At 43.3% G+C, this 14,068-nt stretch overlaps 1 protein-coding gene and 3 non-coding genes across 5 annotated transcripts; 2 read left to right on the forward strand and 2 right to left on the reverse strand.

The window, feature by feature from the left end:
• Window positions 1-561: 561 nt before the first annotated feature.
• Window positions 562-643, reverse strand: trnas-uga (transfer RNA serine (anticodon UGA)). The gene has a single exon. It is a non-coding gene; the product is annotated as a tRNA-Ser (tRNA).
• Window positions 644-841: 198 nt separating this feature from the next.
• On the forward strand, window positions 842-13,290 carry LOC103459850 (arachidonate 15-lipoxygenase B). Of its 2 annotated transcripts, XM_008401774.2 has the most exons (16): window positions 842-991; window positions 2,022-2,129; window positions 5,190-5,343; window positions 5,465-5,699; window positions 5,801-5,882; window positions 6,661-6,750; window positions 6,819-6,934; window positions 7,963-8,135; window positions 8,207-8,350; window positions 8,419-8,622; window positions 9,792-9,878; window positions 10,487-10,656; window positions 10,732-10,847; window positions 11,049-11,149; window positions 11,549-11,716; window positions 12,363-12,542. In XM_008401774.2, the coding sequence occupies exons 2-16, from the start codon at window positions 2,101-2,103 to the stop codon at window positions 12,540-12,542; spliced, it is 2,049 nt and encodes a 682-aa protein (XP_008399996.1). In that variant the 5' UTR covers window positions 842-991; window positions 2,022-2,100. The 2 variants fall into 2 exon arrangements, with proteins under 2 accessions (XP_008399996.1, XP_008399994.1); XM_008401772.2 differs by lacking the exon at window positions 842-991 and having other exon boundaries at window positions 1,999-2,129; window positions 12,363-13,290.
• Window positions 1,241-1,312, forward strand: trnaa-cgc (transfer RNA alanine (anticodon CGC)). The gene has a single exon. It is a non-coding gene; the product is annotated as a tRNA-Ala (tRNA).
• Window positions 1,726-1,798, reverse strand: trnav-uac (transfer RNA valine (anticodon UAC)). Its single transcript has one exon. It is a non-coding gene; the product is annotated as a tRNA-Val (tRNA).
• Window positions 13,291-14,068: the final 778 nt, after the last annotated feature.

Raw genomic sequence — 14,068 nt, forward strand, 5'->3', positions numbered from 1 at the left:
GTCCAAATAATTACTAACAGTCCTAACAGTCCTAACAATTTCTAACTGTCCTAACAATTCCTAACAGTTGTAACATTTCCTAACAGTCCAAATAATTACTAACGGTTCAAACAATTCCTGACTATCAAACAATTCCTAGCAGTCCTAACAATCCCTAGCAGTCCTAACCCTTTTTAATAATTCCTAACACTTTCAAACAATTCCTAACCACCAGCTGTCCGTGATCTAAAATCATATTTAAATTAAATCAGATGTTTTATGTGTTGAGTTGGTCAGGAGGATAAATATGCTGGCTTACGTAATCAGTCAATTTCTTTAGGAGTTCCTCCCAATCTTTAAAAATGAAGAGACCAGGACGGTGTAGATGTTGTTGACCCTTCATACTTTCAACTGCATTTCCTCTACCACAGTTAAATGCTGTGGATTGGGAGTTACCAGGAATTAAGTTAGCAAAAGACAGCAAACACAGTGTAAGGGCGATAAGGTGGAAATTCTTTGTGCTAAACATTTAGCCAACAAAATAGTGCTTAAAAATGATGGGGACGAAAAGTGATGCCACATCGCTGCGAGCAGGGTTCGAACCTGCGCGGGGAGACCCCATTGGATTTCAAGTCCAACGCCTTAACCACTCGGCCATCGCAGCTTGTAACAGAGAGTCAGTCTACCGAAAATTTTATTCCACAATCTTGACTATGTGCATGTCATTTTATTTTAACTGTAGTTTTAAGACAGAATTACCCAGAAACATGTAAGCGCCGACGGCTGTCGGTCTCGCTACATCTGTTGAAGTGCAGGACTTTAACTTTAATCAGGTTCAGGAAGGCCTGCATGTGCTTACAGAATGTACCAACCTCGACACTGGTATAACTGGTTCCATCGTGTGTAAACGACGCCAGAGAGGTAAACTTGGTTGTGCTGTCAGCGGTCTGTTGGATCCCCTAAAATCTTTACAGGTTGCCATTTTCCCTCCCAGTCTCCCGGGTCAACACCGGTAAGTTCCGCTGAGAGTTCAGACCATAACAATTTTAATCTGCCAGTGCCACCTGGTGGACATCTATTTATTCGCACCTACAGAAAAAAAAATGTTTATGTCGACTAAAAAAGTCAGAAGGAGTGAATGTAGACTGCAAACATGTCTCAAATGAATAAAAAAAGAAAACCTTATGAAACCTTTACACTGACCATTCTGACCAGGCGGAACTGTATAAATTCACAAATAAAAGCCTTGAATTCATGATGTGGGGATGTAGCTCAGTGGTAGAGCGCATGCTTCGCATGTATGAGGTCCCGGGTTCAATCCCCGGCATCTCCAGTTCCTTTTGTTGTTCATGTTAACACAATGTGGACCTGACTAAATCAAGGTAGAAGTTAGTGAAGGGGTGAATTTACCCACACTAATCAGAGACTCTTTGAAGTTAGTGAAGAAACAACGTTGCATAAACTTGAATATTTTGGTCAAAAAACAATAGAAAAACTGACATGACAGCAGGAGGAGTGATTTTGGCGTGAGGACCTAGTTACACCATTCGCATTGTCACGTAACACGTTGCTTTTATTTTGAAGCTCATGGATCCCAGCCGCATATCATGTTTTCGTCATTCCTTTTGCTCTTTACAACAGCGGTGAATCAGGTGGAGCGCTACTTAAGATCTTCCATCACATTCTGACAGAATAGAAAAACAAAAATACGGACGTAAAAAAAAAAAAAAAAAAAGAAAAAAGTGATGGTTCCACTGGGGCTCGAACCCAGGACCTTCTGCGTGTAAAGCAGACGTGATAACCGCTACACTATGGAACCACAACGTCTGTCACACATCATTGATGAAGTATTGAAAGTAACCACTGGGTCGATGCTCCCTGGTGGTCAAATTATATTTTGCTCCAGACGCAAATTCCCTTATTGAAATGTTATAAAACCTTATAGTAAATTCACTCTGTAGGAAATTAAACAGTGGTAAAAGTATTGGTTCCCCCAGTAACTCCTCCAAACAGCCTTACATGACCCTGAAAGTTATGTGTAGGTGTCAGTGTGGGCGGATCCTGAAAACAGCAGAAAGCACCCGTAGCTGCAGGTGCCAAACACCTCTTCAGCAAACCCAGATGAGAGGAGAGGAGCTGCTGAACTGCAGGTAAGCCCGCCTGGTCATCAGGTTCTCTTTATAACTATTTCAATGTCACATTCCACAACATTTTCCATTAGTTGGGTTTTCTGTCTTCATGCATAGCTTGTAATATGGTGCACACCCAGAACTTTCTATGTTGAGGTTCTTTGTGTGAGATATTTAGTCATTTTTATTTCAAATACGGTCATTTTGTTTATACATTCACTGAATCATCTGCATGCATGAACCTCCTCCTCCATAATCTGAGCTGAATGTCAGTCTTACCTCATGCTAATACAAAACATTGATGGAGCTCCTGTGGTTAATATGGTTCATCAAGAGAAGTTCAGTAGATTTCCTCTGACCTGATCAACTGTAGGCTGGAACTGATCGAAAAGAAGATGTTACAATCAAGTGTAACAAGGTGTGTGAGTCCACAGGTACATAAGGAGTAGGAAAGCTTTCCCAGGCATGAGCTAAAGAAGGAAGTGACCTTAAGCATCAAAGACTTCAGTGTTCTCAGAAAACATCTGCTGAATACCTGCGTTAACTGGTCCTCATTTCCAATTCAAATATCAGCGAGGTAAACAAAAGAAGGCTTATGAGAGGCAGCAGGAGCCCTGTGAGGTCCAGAGGCAAAAAAACAACAAGGGTCCATTTCAGAGCATCACAGGACAGGAAGTAAGGTGTTGCAGGGACTAAAGTCTAGCAGGTGTCCCTGCAGACGGAATCGTCTGAGTCGGGAGAGCTACCACCCTGCAACTTTAACATGCACCCCTGCTCTAACACGCCTGAGTCAAAAGGCCTCTCTGCTTTGTAGAGGCCTGCTAATGAACCATTCATCTGGTTCAGGTGTGTTGGAGAAGGAATGACCTCTGGTGTGAAGTAATGGAATCCCTGCAGGAGGTCAGAGAACTCCTCCATGGTGTCACAACAGGATGCAACACCTGGCTTCTGCAGAGCTGGATGATGCTGATGAGAGAACTCTGGTGTGTTGGAGCAGGAATGCTTCTAGAGGCTGCAGGGCGTTAGCTCTGGAGTTGGGCATAGTTCGGTCCTCAAGTGTGATACAAAGCAGCAGATGCAGCAGTGGGAAGCAGAGTTTTCCAACCCTGGACCCTAAGGCACACTACCCTGCATGGGTCAGACATTTCTCTGCTTTAACCACACTTGATTCAGATGACTGCAGTTTAGCAAACGTTTCTTAATCCGCCATCAATTAATATGAGGCGTGTTATACAAGGTAAGCATCACAAATCCAAACGGGTGTAAGTTCAGGGTAACATTTGATTCAGAAGGAATATCCCGTCATGGACTGTCAACCCGTCCAGGGTGTCCCCCGTCTCTCACTCATTGAATATTGGAGATATGGACCAGACCCCATAGATGGATAGATGGACAGATGGATGGATAGACTTTATTATTGTGCTGTTACTCAGGATATGGAAGAGTGGTTCCAGTGAAAGAAGCTCCTACTGCTGCAGCAGACCAAGACATTTGGACAATTTCATTGCCTCAACTTTGTGGAAACACTTTATGGATGAAGAGCCACTTCTTGTTTCAACATGACTGCACCAATGCACAAAGCAAGGCTCCTGAAGACTTGGTTGACTGAAGAACTTGACCGAATAAAACAACTTTGGGATGAACTTATTGTTTTCTAGCAATGAGTTGGTGTTTTTTGGTGTCTGGAAAACGAGACATTTCAAAAACCTGCTGATTATGATGTCTCTATTGGCAGGCAACTTAAGCATACGAGTTTGTTTGTTCTGTTGGTTTCACAGCTTTATGGGTAGTACAATGGCTGCTGGAGAAGACGAGTTTTTTGTTGTTGAGTTAGCGTTCAAAACCACTCGCTGCTTCCTATATGGTTGTTCAGGAGGCTCCAATTCTTCTGACTCAGGATCAAATATGAACCATTGTCCCATTCCACATCTGTTTGCAGCCATTTTCACATGTATAAAGTGTAAATATTGAGTAGCGGGGTGTGGCCAGCAGCATCTTATTTGCATAAAAGTAACAGTCTTAAAACAGCTCAACCTGGAAAGAGCAGACAAAGTAAAATCTCATTATACGAGACTGATTTTGCACAAAAGTTTTGCATAAAACTATGCAAAACTTATTAAAGATCTGTTTAAACAGATCTTTAAACAGATTTGTTTAAAGATCTGTTTAAATAGATCTTTAAACAGCATTCACCAAGCAGAGCTTAGATGAACAACCTCCCCTTTCCACCACTGACTTCAAACAGTGCTTTACATTATTAACATTTTAATCTTCAGTCACTAAGCAGAGAAATTAAGGGCCAGAGATGATCCTGAAAAGGTGCCAAGGTTTCACCTCCAGCTCTAAACCAGCAGGAGTCAATCTGTCCTGGAAGAATCCAGGTGTGCCTTAAAGCAACGGTACAAAACGTCCCGGTTAAAATGGGACAGAACAGGAGGTAGAACTGGGGAGATGAGACAGTTTATACCTTCAAAATATAAAAAGACCCCACTATTCATGAAAAATACATTTCATGAATTAAAAATGATATTTAAAATGTAAAACAGTTTTCTTTCAGTATTACACACAGAATATAAAACCTTTGACTAAATCAAATTTATAAACGAATAGAGAATAAAAACATAAATATTGTGACGTATTTGCCAGTTTAAAAGTAAAATAAATAAAATTATGTAACAAACATTTATGCACATTCCTTTAGTAAAGTTTCTAATATTCTGCCAGAATTTAAACTCAAAGCCTCAGCTGTGAAACTGAGGCTTTGGTCCATTGACAGAGACTGTCAGTAAATATTAGTGGTTAATATTTAATAGAAAGTTTTGTTAAAATGGAGAAAATGTGTCGATGTTTTTACCTTTAGTCATTTCTACTTAAATGAAGATCCTCTCCTCAGTGTTGACTTTTTAACATACTCCATACCGATGATATTCACATTTATTTCACTGAAGTCTTTCAGTTTCTGACAGTCAGCTGAGATTTACTGATCCCTAAACTGCCAGAAAACCTTCTGGACGTTTTTTAAACACGATGGAGGATCTCTTCCTGTCTCTTTAGCAACTCTGCCACCACTTTGTCCTGCAGGATGGGCTTCTGTCAGGAGTTTGAAGTGACGGTTCACACATCACCTGGTCCCACCTGTGGGACCTTCAACCGTCTGCGTCTCAGCCTGATTGGATCACAAGGCGAGACTTCGCCCGTCACAGTGAATGACGGCCATCACCTGCTGCCTGGATCTGTGAGTTTCATCAGTAATCGTTCTGATGGGGTGAAATGATGCTCCGCTAACGTCTCTTCTCTTTGCTGCTGAGTTTTTGCAAAGCTGTTAAGGTCTCTCCTAATGGTGTCCGTCTTCCTAGACGTGCCTTGTCCTGGTCCAGCCCAGTGGCCCACTGGGTCGGGTGGTTCTGGTTCGGCTCCAGCTGGAGGTGCAGACTGGATTCCCCAATGTGGACTGGCACTGCAACAGAGTAGAGCTCCGCCAGCGGGTTAAAGGTCAGGAACCAAGGCCCGACGGTTCAGACACGCAGGTGTTCTTGTGCGACAAGTGGGTGCGGACAGCAGATGGCGACGTGGAGCTGCGCAGCGGAAAGCGTGAGATTATTTTTGGTCCCTGAGAGGTGTCAGATTCTTACAATCACTTCAGATCCGTCTGACTCTGTACCTGTGTTTCCCGTTGTTGGGTGATGCTCCAGTGTGTTTGCTGGAGGAGGAAACGGAAGAGCAAGTGAAGCAGCACCGACTTAGCCAGCTGCAGCGGCAGCGGGAACTCATCAGGTACAACACATCAGGCTCCTGGAAAACTGTCCTGGCCGTTGCTTTCCTATGCAGCTTGATTCTCATCTACCTTCAGTGTGCCGCCTGGGATTTGTCCCATTCAGTTAGATTTCTTTAAAGATGAATTTCAATCAGGCTAATCGGTGAACAAAAGGAAGAGTTGTGCATGAAGATGTTCTGACCAAATTGTAGTCTGCCAATGGAAGTGAACAAATCTTTGTTGCGCACGCTTCCAAAATTAGAACAGGAAGAATGTTTAAGACATTTTTTTGTTGGAAAAGATGTCGTTTGGCTTGGCTCTTTTGCAGTTGAGAATAGTTGTTTACAGTGCAGGAAATCTCTGGTAGCGTTCGTCAATCAAGATGGTGCATTGCATATGTCAACTTGAGCGACTGGTTGAGATCAGAGTCAATCGTTTCAAACATTTCACTTCGAGTAAGCAGTCATTTCTCAACAGTCAAAGGTCCTGGCTCTTTGATGAAGTGACGCATAAAACAAGGGTCTGGTTTTTAACAGGTGACAGGAAAATTTATGTAAATAGAAACTGACTTTGGAGAACATCGACTGAAAAAAAACAGGAAACTGACTCAGAACCGGTTCCTTAAAGTACAAGAGACCAAAGTAAATGTAACTGAACACAGAACAAAAAGACGTGGATTAATGAGAAAACCTGAAGGCATCCAACTGATGATCTCCATCCTTAGACCAGGGTTTGCTCTAGAACTGGGTTTAGACCTGATCCAAGCTGTATCTGACCTGAACTCTCCCCTGTTAACAGGTGGGGTGTGTTCATCGAAGGCGCTCCTCAGTGCGTCGATCTCAAGAGTCTGTCCGATCTCGGGCCGAACCTGAGCTACAAACTCATCAGGTAAGACCCAGAAATGATCTGAGTCAGCGATGGCCGTCTCTGATCTGCTTCCTGTTCCTGCTCTGCAGCCCATTCATCGACATGCACTACCTGACGGGCTTCACCAGCCGGGTCGAACCCTGGAGCAGCTTCTCTGAGCTGGAGACCGCCTTTGCCTTCAGTGGACATCAGAACAACATCGCCAGTAAGAACCAGAACCGCCCGGCTCACTTAGTTACCGACCCATCACACAATGCTAATGAAACTAATATGTTTGTATTTGTTTTGTAAATTTCATTAATTGTTTTTTGTTTTTGTAGTTCTTGTCTCTATAACTTCTTGGTTTCTCCCTGAAGGTGAAATTCTAATGTCTGAAATGTTTTGCATCATAATTATCTAATTCAGGTATTCCAGTCACTCCCATTACCACAGGCATATAAAACCCAGCAGCTTGTGCTGTAGATTGCTGCTGCAAATATCTGAAGGAATGGGTCACTCTCAAGTCAATGAACCTCAGCTCGGTACCAGGACACGATTCTGCCTGGTCAATAAGTCCAATTGACTAAAGATTTACACAGGTCAGAGACTGGATAGGTTAAAACTAACACACAGACCTCCAAACACCATGTGACTGTCTGGTTCGCTCTATAACATCGTGTAGAGAATTTCATGGATAGAGTCTGTGACCAAACATCTGGATCCAAACCTGACATGATGTTCAAAGCGTCAGATGCTGCACCCTTAAGAATCCAAAGAAAGGACAAAGATATTTGGGAGAATTTCATGCTGCCACTGTAGGAGGAATGGTTCCGGGACGGATGCTTTTTGTCCCAACATGGCTGAACTCTGGTCAACAAAGACAGGTTGATAATGACATGGATAAAGGAGTTTGGTGTAGAAGAACTTGTCTGGTCTGACCTCAAATTTATGACTGTGAGCCAGGATTCCTTGTCCTACATCAGTGTCTGACCTCCCTGACGATCCTGAAGAATGAATCGGACTCCTTGTGGAAGACCCGTTCTAGACAAGATGAAGCTTTAGCCACCAACATTATAGTAAACTCTGTGCTAAGATCAGGATGTCCATCAGGTTCATGTGAACTTGTTAGCTGTACATCTAATCGAGGTGTTTGGTGTTTATCTGCTCCATTTGTTGCTCTGTCCTCATCTCTGTGTGTCCTCCAGCTCAGCAGACGTCCTGCAGGACGATAAGACGCTGTCTTTTGTCTCTCAGAGTTTGTGAAGGCTCACTGGATGGAGGAGTGGTATTTTGGCTATCAATGTCTGAACGGCTGCAACCCTCTGCTCCTGCGTCGGACACACCTCATCCCTCCGAACCTGGCCGTCACCTCTGACATGCTCCGCCCCTTCCTACCTGCAGACTCCTCCCTTGAAGAAGAGCTACAGGTAACTTTGTGGTTCTGTGATTTATGGCTCCTGTTGGATTCTATGTCAGAAACCTGATGCTTCCGGCTTAGAGAGGAAACATTTATCTGCTGGACTATAAGCTCCTGGACGGGCTTGAAGGCAACCAGATCAATGGAAAGCAGACGTACCTGTCCGCCCCGCTGTGTCTCCTCCACCTGAACCAGCGGGGACAGGTGGTCCCCATCGCCATCCAGGTGAGCTTCCACCCAGGTGGAAAATGCTGTAGCTGTCCCGGACTGACACTCTGCCTGTGACCCTTCAGCTCCAGCAGACGCCCGGTCCGCAGAACCCGGTTTTCCTGCCCTCTGACCCCAGCTGTGATTGGCTGCTGGCTAAAATCTGGGTCCACAGCGCCGACTTCCAGGGTCACCAGCTGGTCTCCCATTACATGCGGACCCATATGATGGCGGAGCTGTGCTGCATCGCCACGCTGCGGCAGCTTCCAGAGCATCACCCTCTGCACCAGGTGAAGACCAGCCGCCACGCCTGGAACATGGAGAGCCTGTCCACCCGAGAGACAAGAACTGGTCCAAAGCAGTAGTGGGCACCGCTAACTGTAAAGCTAGTAGCGCTATTGCTAATGCACTAATCATAAATATTAGCTCTGCTAACACTAAAGCGCGATACCAACATGTTTAGCAGAAGCTAAGCGTAGAGCGCTAATTTCAACTATGTTTATACCGACTGTGCATAAACAGACTTCAAAATAAGAGGATGAATATAAATGTCTTAGTTAACCAAAACCTCCCCACAGAACTTTATCCACCTGAATAAGTTTACAAAACAGCCAAGTAAATTAACACTTTAGAATTTATGGAAACAAAATGCGCTAAATGTTTTCCAAGTTAGCAAAAACAATAAAGCGTTAAACCAAAAATTAGCTGTACTAGTTAGCGACAGTGTGCCCACCACTGGTCCAAAGTGTTTATGATCTGGATAAATGATCGATGACTTGAGGAGCAGCTCTACCACTTGAGAGCAACGTTTAACTGTTCAAAGTTCCCACAAGTCTGAACCACTGGACCGCCATTTTGATAGGCAAACACAGCGCAAAGCATAGATGAATTATGGCTTCCAGACCAACAAAGAGAAATAATATTGACACTATTGATCAATGTGCAAAAGAAACGTATATCAATAAAATGCTACTGTCAGGACCAACCCATGTGAGATAGAGAACGTGGCTTTTTTATTGTTGTCATAGCAACTGTTATGACAGTTACAGATACCCACCAAGATGGCGGTCAGCTACAAAATTACTGTGACATCACATGAGAACTAGGTTTATTTCTTGACAGTTAGTGAAAACCAGAAAGGGGTAGTTTATGAAATATGGCAAACAGTTGAATCGGTGGAATTTAGCCGATAATCTATTAGACATGAATACATGATAAAAATCCAACCTGATAAACATTTACTCTGGGTTAAATGGATGGAAGACATGATATGTTGGTTTAATCTAACAGTTTTCAGAACATGGCGCAGCATCATCTGGTTCCAGAAGAGCTGAACTAATAAATCCCATTCGAGTTTCTCCCTCAGGGTTCATCTCTAGATTACCCTGTGAAACCATAAAATCTAATTATTTAGTTTTTTAATCTCATCTTCTTGTGTTTATTGTGATTGTCTCTCCAGCTGCTGATGCCTCACATCAGGACGTCTCTGCAGATCAATATGCAGGCGCGAGCGTCGCTGTTGGCCGTCAACGGCACCTTTGATCAGGTAAAAACTCACCTGCAGGGCTCACTGCCCAGGGCGCCACTCTGTTTGGGAGCAGCCAAAGCACTAGGTAGTTAAATGTCCTGAATAACTTATTACGGGCTGCCGTTTGTAAAGTTAGATACTCAATAATTTGGGTTACTTAGCCTGTCAAAAGAGAGAAAATGCGGAGTCATATTTTCACCATGTTATTCATTCACAAATGTCCCAATTTAAAGCTAAACCTTTAGTTAGAAAACTAAAAATTTGAGGAATAGGTTGGGGCTAAATGTTTAAATTGTATTTAAATATTTAGTTGGTTTAGGTATTTAGCTTGTTAATTAAATATTTACTTTGAAACTGGCATTTATAAATTAATAACATGCTAACTGAAAAATATTAGTTTTTTTTTTCTTATGAATAAACAACCCAAATTATTGCTGTAAATTTTTGGCTGTGAAGCTTCACTGAAATCAATGCTGTTATAAATTTAAGATTTGGAATATTTTTTAATGAAAATGTTCATTTTTGTAATTAGAACCTCCTTAATTTGAGATAAAGCGTAGGAACTGGGGCAGAATGATCTGTTCCCTCAGGGCTGTAATGACCTGGTTCTGGTTCTGGTTCTGCAGGCGGTGGGTTCTGGTCTGAAGACCATCCCAGACATCCTCCGCAGAGCGTCGGCCACCATTCACTATCGGTCCATGTGCGTTCCCGACGACCTGCTGGACCGTGGCGTGGACAAATTGCCTCACAGCTTCTACGCTCAGGACGCCCGGAGGATCTGGGACGCACTGTACAGGTAAACGAGCGCACCCCGGCCCGGCGGCGCGGCGGTGAGCGCCTGTAGGACGGCTCAGGTGTCTGTGTCTGGCAGGTTTGTCCTCGGCTGGGTCCAGCTGTACTACAGAGGAGACAAAGACGTCCAGAACGACTCCGAGCTCCAGAACTGGATCACCGACATCAATACACACGGATTCCCACAGAACGCAGGTTGGTTCCCAACAGCCACTCACTGTTATGGTTAGAGAACATCTGGACAGAGCAGAGCGACCATGCTGAATCTAAAGTTTAATGTTTTCCAGAAGTGCAGCAATGGTTTGGTCTCATGGAGAAGCAGAACCATTTTCTCATGCCTGACTGCAGTTCCTCCTCCATGAGCTCGTTTCTGATTCTACTTCCTGTCACCTCCAGGGTTTCCTCCGTGCTTCCAGACCGAAGCAGAAGTTTCCAAATTTGTGACCATGGTCATCTACTCCTGCTCTGCTCTGCATGCTGCCGTCAACTTCTCCCAGGTCAGTGGACACAGGACAAAAACGGTCAGGTTGGGTTTGAACACAAACGCAAAGCAGCAACAGAAATATGAAAAATATGAACTACTTTCTGTTAAAAGTTGGGATTTGAAGCGATATAAAAAAGGCAAATCAACATCTTGTTCTGTAGCTTCCAAAGCAATCCATGTTGTGGAGCACAGTAACGTAAGCTAATGCAAAAACAGCTATCCCAACACAGCATTCAAACGAAGCTACTGTGCTAAATCCAACCAGGTTGATACTGCCATGTGTCAATAATACAACAGATCTGAACCCAGAAACGTTTTGCTATCAGCTGCTCCACTGCACTAAAACAAAGTGCAAACTTAATTTTCCAGACGGTAAACCTTCAGAGCGCCTCTGCGGTTTGTCTCTCTGCAGCTGGACTTTGCTCTCTGGATGCCCAACTGTCCGTCCGCCATGATGCGTCCTCCTCCGCAGGCCAAAGGTGTCACAGAGCAGGACATCCTGTCCTTCCTGCCGGACATCAACTCCACCAACCGCGTCCTGATGACGCTGACCGTGCTGTCGCAGCCTGGCGTCGACTTTGTAAGGCTCCGCCCAGCTCGTTCAGTTGGAAAACGAATAAACGCACCTCAAACATTTTTTCACATCAGAACATTGAATCATTTTCTGACCAGTTTCCATGTTAATAACAGAAAACAGCCATGAAGACGTCTGCGCCATTTCTTCTTCTTCCTGTAAAGCAGTGGTCCCCAAACTTTTTCCTGTGAGGGCCACATAACTTTTCCCTTCTTTGGTGGGGGGGCCGGAGTCAGTTTGTAACAGAAAAAGTGTTACACGTTTATCACATGCGCTGCCGAAAATTTTTGCCGGGGGGGGGTGGGTGCGTTTCTCGATTGATTTTTACCCAGAAAGCACAAGGGCAAAAACCGTTAGTGAAACAGTCACTGGGACTGACTAGTATATATTCCATTGAGGGAAAGTAACTTTAACATATGAATTCCTCATAAGGCTCTTTTTGAAGTATAAGCTGCTTCGACCTGGTGGTCATAACACAAGGTGGTTGCTCTACCGCTAGCAAACAACCGTACTGATTAAATAACATAAAAGTCAAGCAGTGGTTAAAAAAGTCTCTGGTGGTTGAAGAAAAATCCACATATAAACCAGAAAATACAATGTGGGCCGTAGTTTGGGGACCACTGCTGTAAAGTTTCTGTGTCTCCCTCTACAGGTTCCTCTGTGTCACTACAGGGAGGCCATCTTCAAATTCGATGCCCACCGCAGGCTGCTGGAGGAAGTGCAGGAGGAGCTCCAGGCCATTACTGATGACATCACAGAGCGCAACAGGCACCTGGAGCTGCCGTATATGTACCTGTGTCCATCCGGCATCGAGAACAGCGTCGCCATTTAAACTCCATCAACCGTCTCCTGGTCTTCAGATATTAACCGTCTTTATTGCAACTTCATTTCTATAACTCACTCTCCTTTAAACCTCCAGTAAGTAACTTATAGAGAATATGTTGTTTCATATTTATTCAATCTGATCGAGCTTTTCCACCTCCACCTGCCGTCCAAAGAAATTCACCAGAAGCAACCAATCAGAGCTAAAGGGCGGGGCTTAGTGCTGTAAATCATTCTCATGTACGCACTGCTAAATGTGGCGGAGAAACAACTTGTTACTGGAAAACCATGCCATGCTAGCTGTAGCGTAGCAGACAACCAGAGAGGCATGAGAAAGGTGGACAGGTTTAACAAATATGTAAATAAATAAAAGTTACATAATGCAGCTTTGACCCTGAGGTGGACAAATTATGGAGGAATCAGGACTTTAGCAAAATGATGGACTGTAAAAGGTTTTACTGCTAATATCCTGTTTGGTTCTGTGTTATAAGCTCACTGCTATCATATTCATGCTAACCAGGTTTTGTTTTCACAAGCTACTTGCTCTCAACCAATGTTTTTACAGTGAATAATAAATGATCTCCATGAAGGATGGTCGTTCCCACAAGGTGGCGCTCTGCTGCCTGACGCTGCAGATCCAAAGTTAGTCCAGAAAAACTGTAAATATATTTAGTTTACAGTGCAAACGCTGACTTCCCCTTCTGTCTTAAATGTGATTTAATTTCTGACATTAATCTCAATAAAGTGTTTAAAAAGCCTCTTTGTACTTTTTATCTTTGGTTTTAGATAATTATCATCCAAAATAAAATCCTAGTTTTACACTTTATCAAGTCAAATAACTTTAATTTGCATTCAGGGGGAAGTTAGAAAAAATTTACAATAAAAAAAAAAAAAAAATTCTTGCTATGTCTTTTAGCAAATAGAAATAATTTTGGTGATTATGATGACCTGAGAGAAAAGAGAAAGTTAGTCTGATTTAATTTAAAACTGTAAAATAAAAATGGTGGCTTTTAATTAGTGTATGTCAATAAAGCTTTTGAGTGGCCTAGTCAAAGTCTGGGCTTAAATTCGATTGAGATTACCTTAAATTGCTGGAAAACGCTCCAATGTGAATTAAAACAATACAGCAGAGCAGGTCAAAGTTCATGCACAGGGAGGGAAAAATCAACTAATCAATGGTTGAAAACTTTCTCTCAGCTCTTTGGATTCTAACATTTTTATTGTTATTTTCTGTTTTTCTTGCTCTCTGATTGGTCGGTCAGCGCCGCCAGATTTATAGATAATAAATGACCAGAAACTATAAAAACACGCGGCGCTAAAATTGCAGGGAGACTCCCGCGGCCCAGAGGGGAACTTCCTGTTGTGTGTTGACATATTTCCGTCCTTCATCAACAGGAATCAGCGGCACATTGAACCTGGAGCACAGCGAAGATCTAATCTGGTTATGCAGATACAAACCGGAACCAGAACCAGAATATTTGCGTTTGTTTTCATGGTAGCTGCTGTCTGCAGTAAGGCAACTTTAGAGAATCTGCT

This window comes from Poecilia reticulata, unplaced genomic scaffold, assembly GCF_000633615.1.
Source record: "Poecilia reticulata strain Guanapo unplaced genomic scaffold, Guppy_female_1.0+MT scaffold_131, whole genome shotgun sequence".
Classification (NCBI taxonomy): Eukaryota; Metazoa; Chordata; class Actinopteri; order Cyprinodontiformes; family Poeciliidae; genus Poecilia; species Poecilia reticulata.

Bases quoted from the DNA above. Each gene is read 5' to 3' on its own strand.
- LOC103459850 (XM_008401772.2), top strand. From the start codon at position 1,999: ATGACCCTGAAAGTTATGTGTAGGTGTCAGTGTGGGCGGATCCTGAAA. The intron at 5,883-6,660 runs GTACAACACATC...CCCTGTTAACAG, and splicing joins CGGCAGCGGGAACTCATCAG to GTGGGGTGTGTTCATCGAAG. The intron at 6,935-7,962 runs GTAAGAACCAGA...TTTGTCTCTCAG, and splicing joins ACATCAGAACAACATCGCCA to AGTTTGTGAAGGCTCACTGG.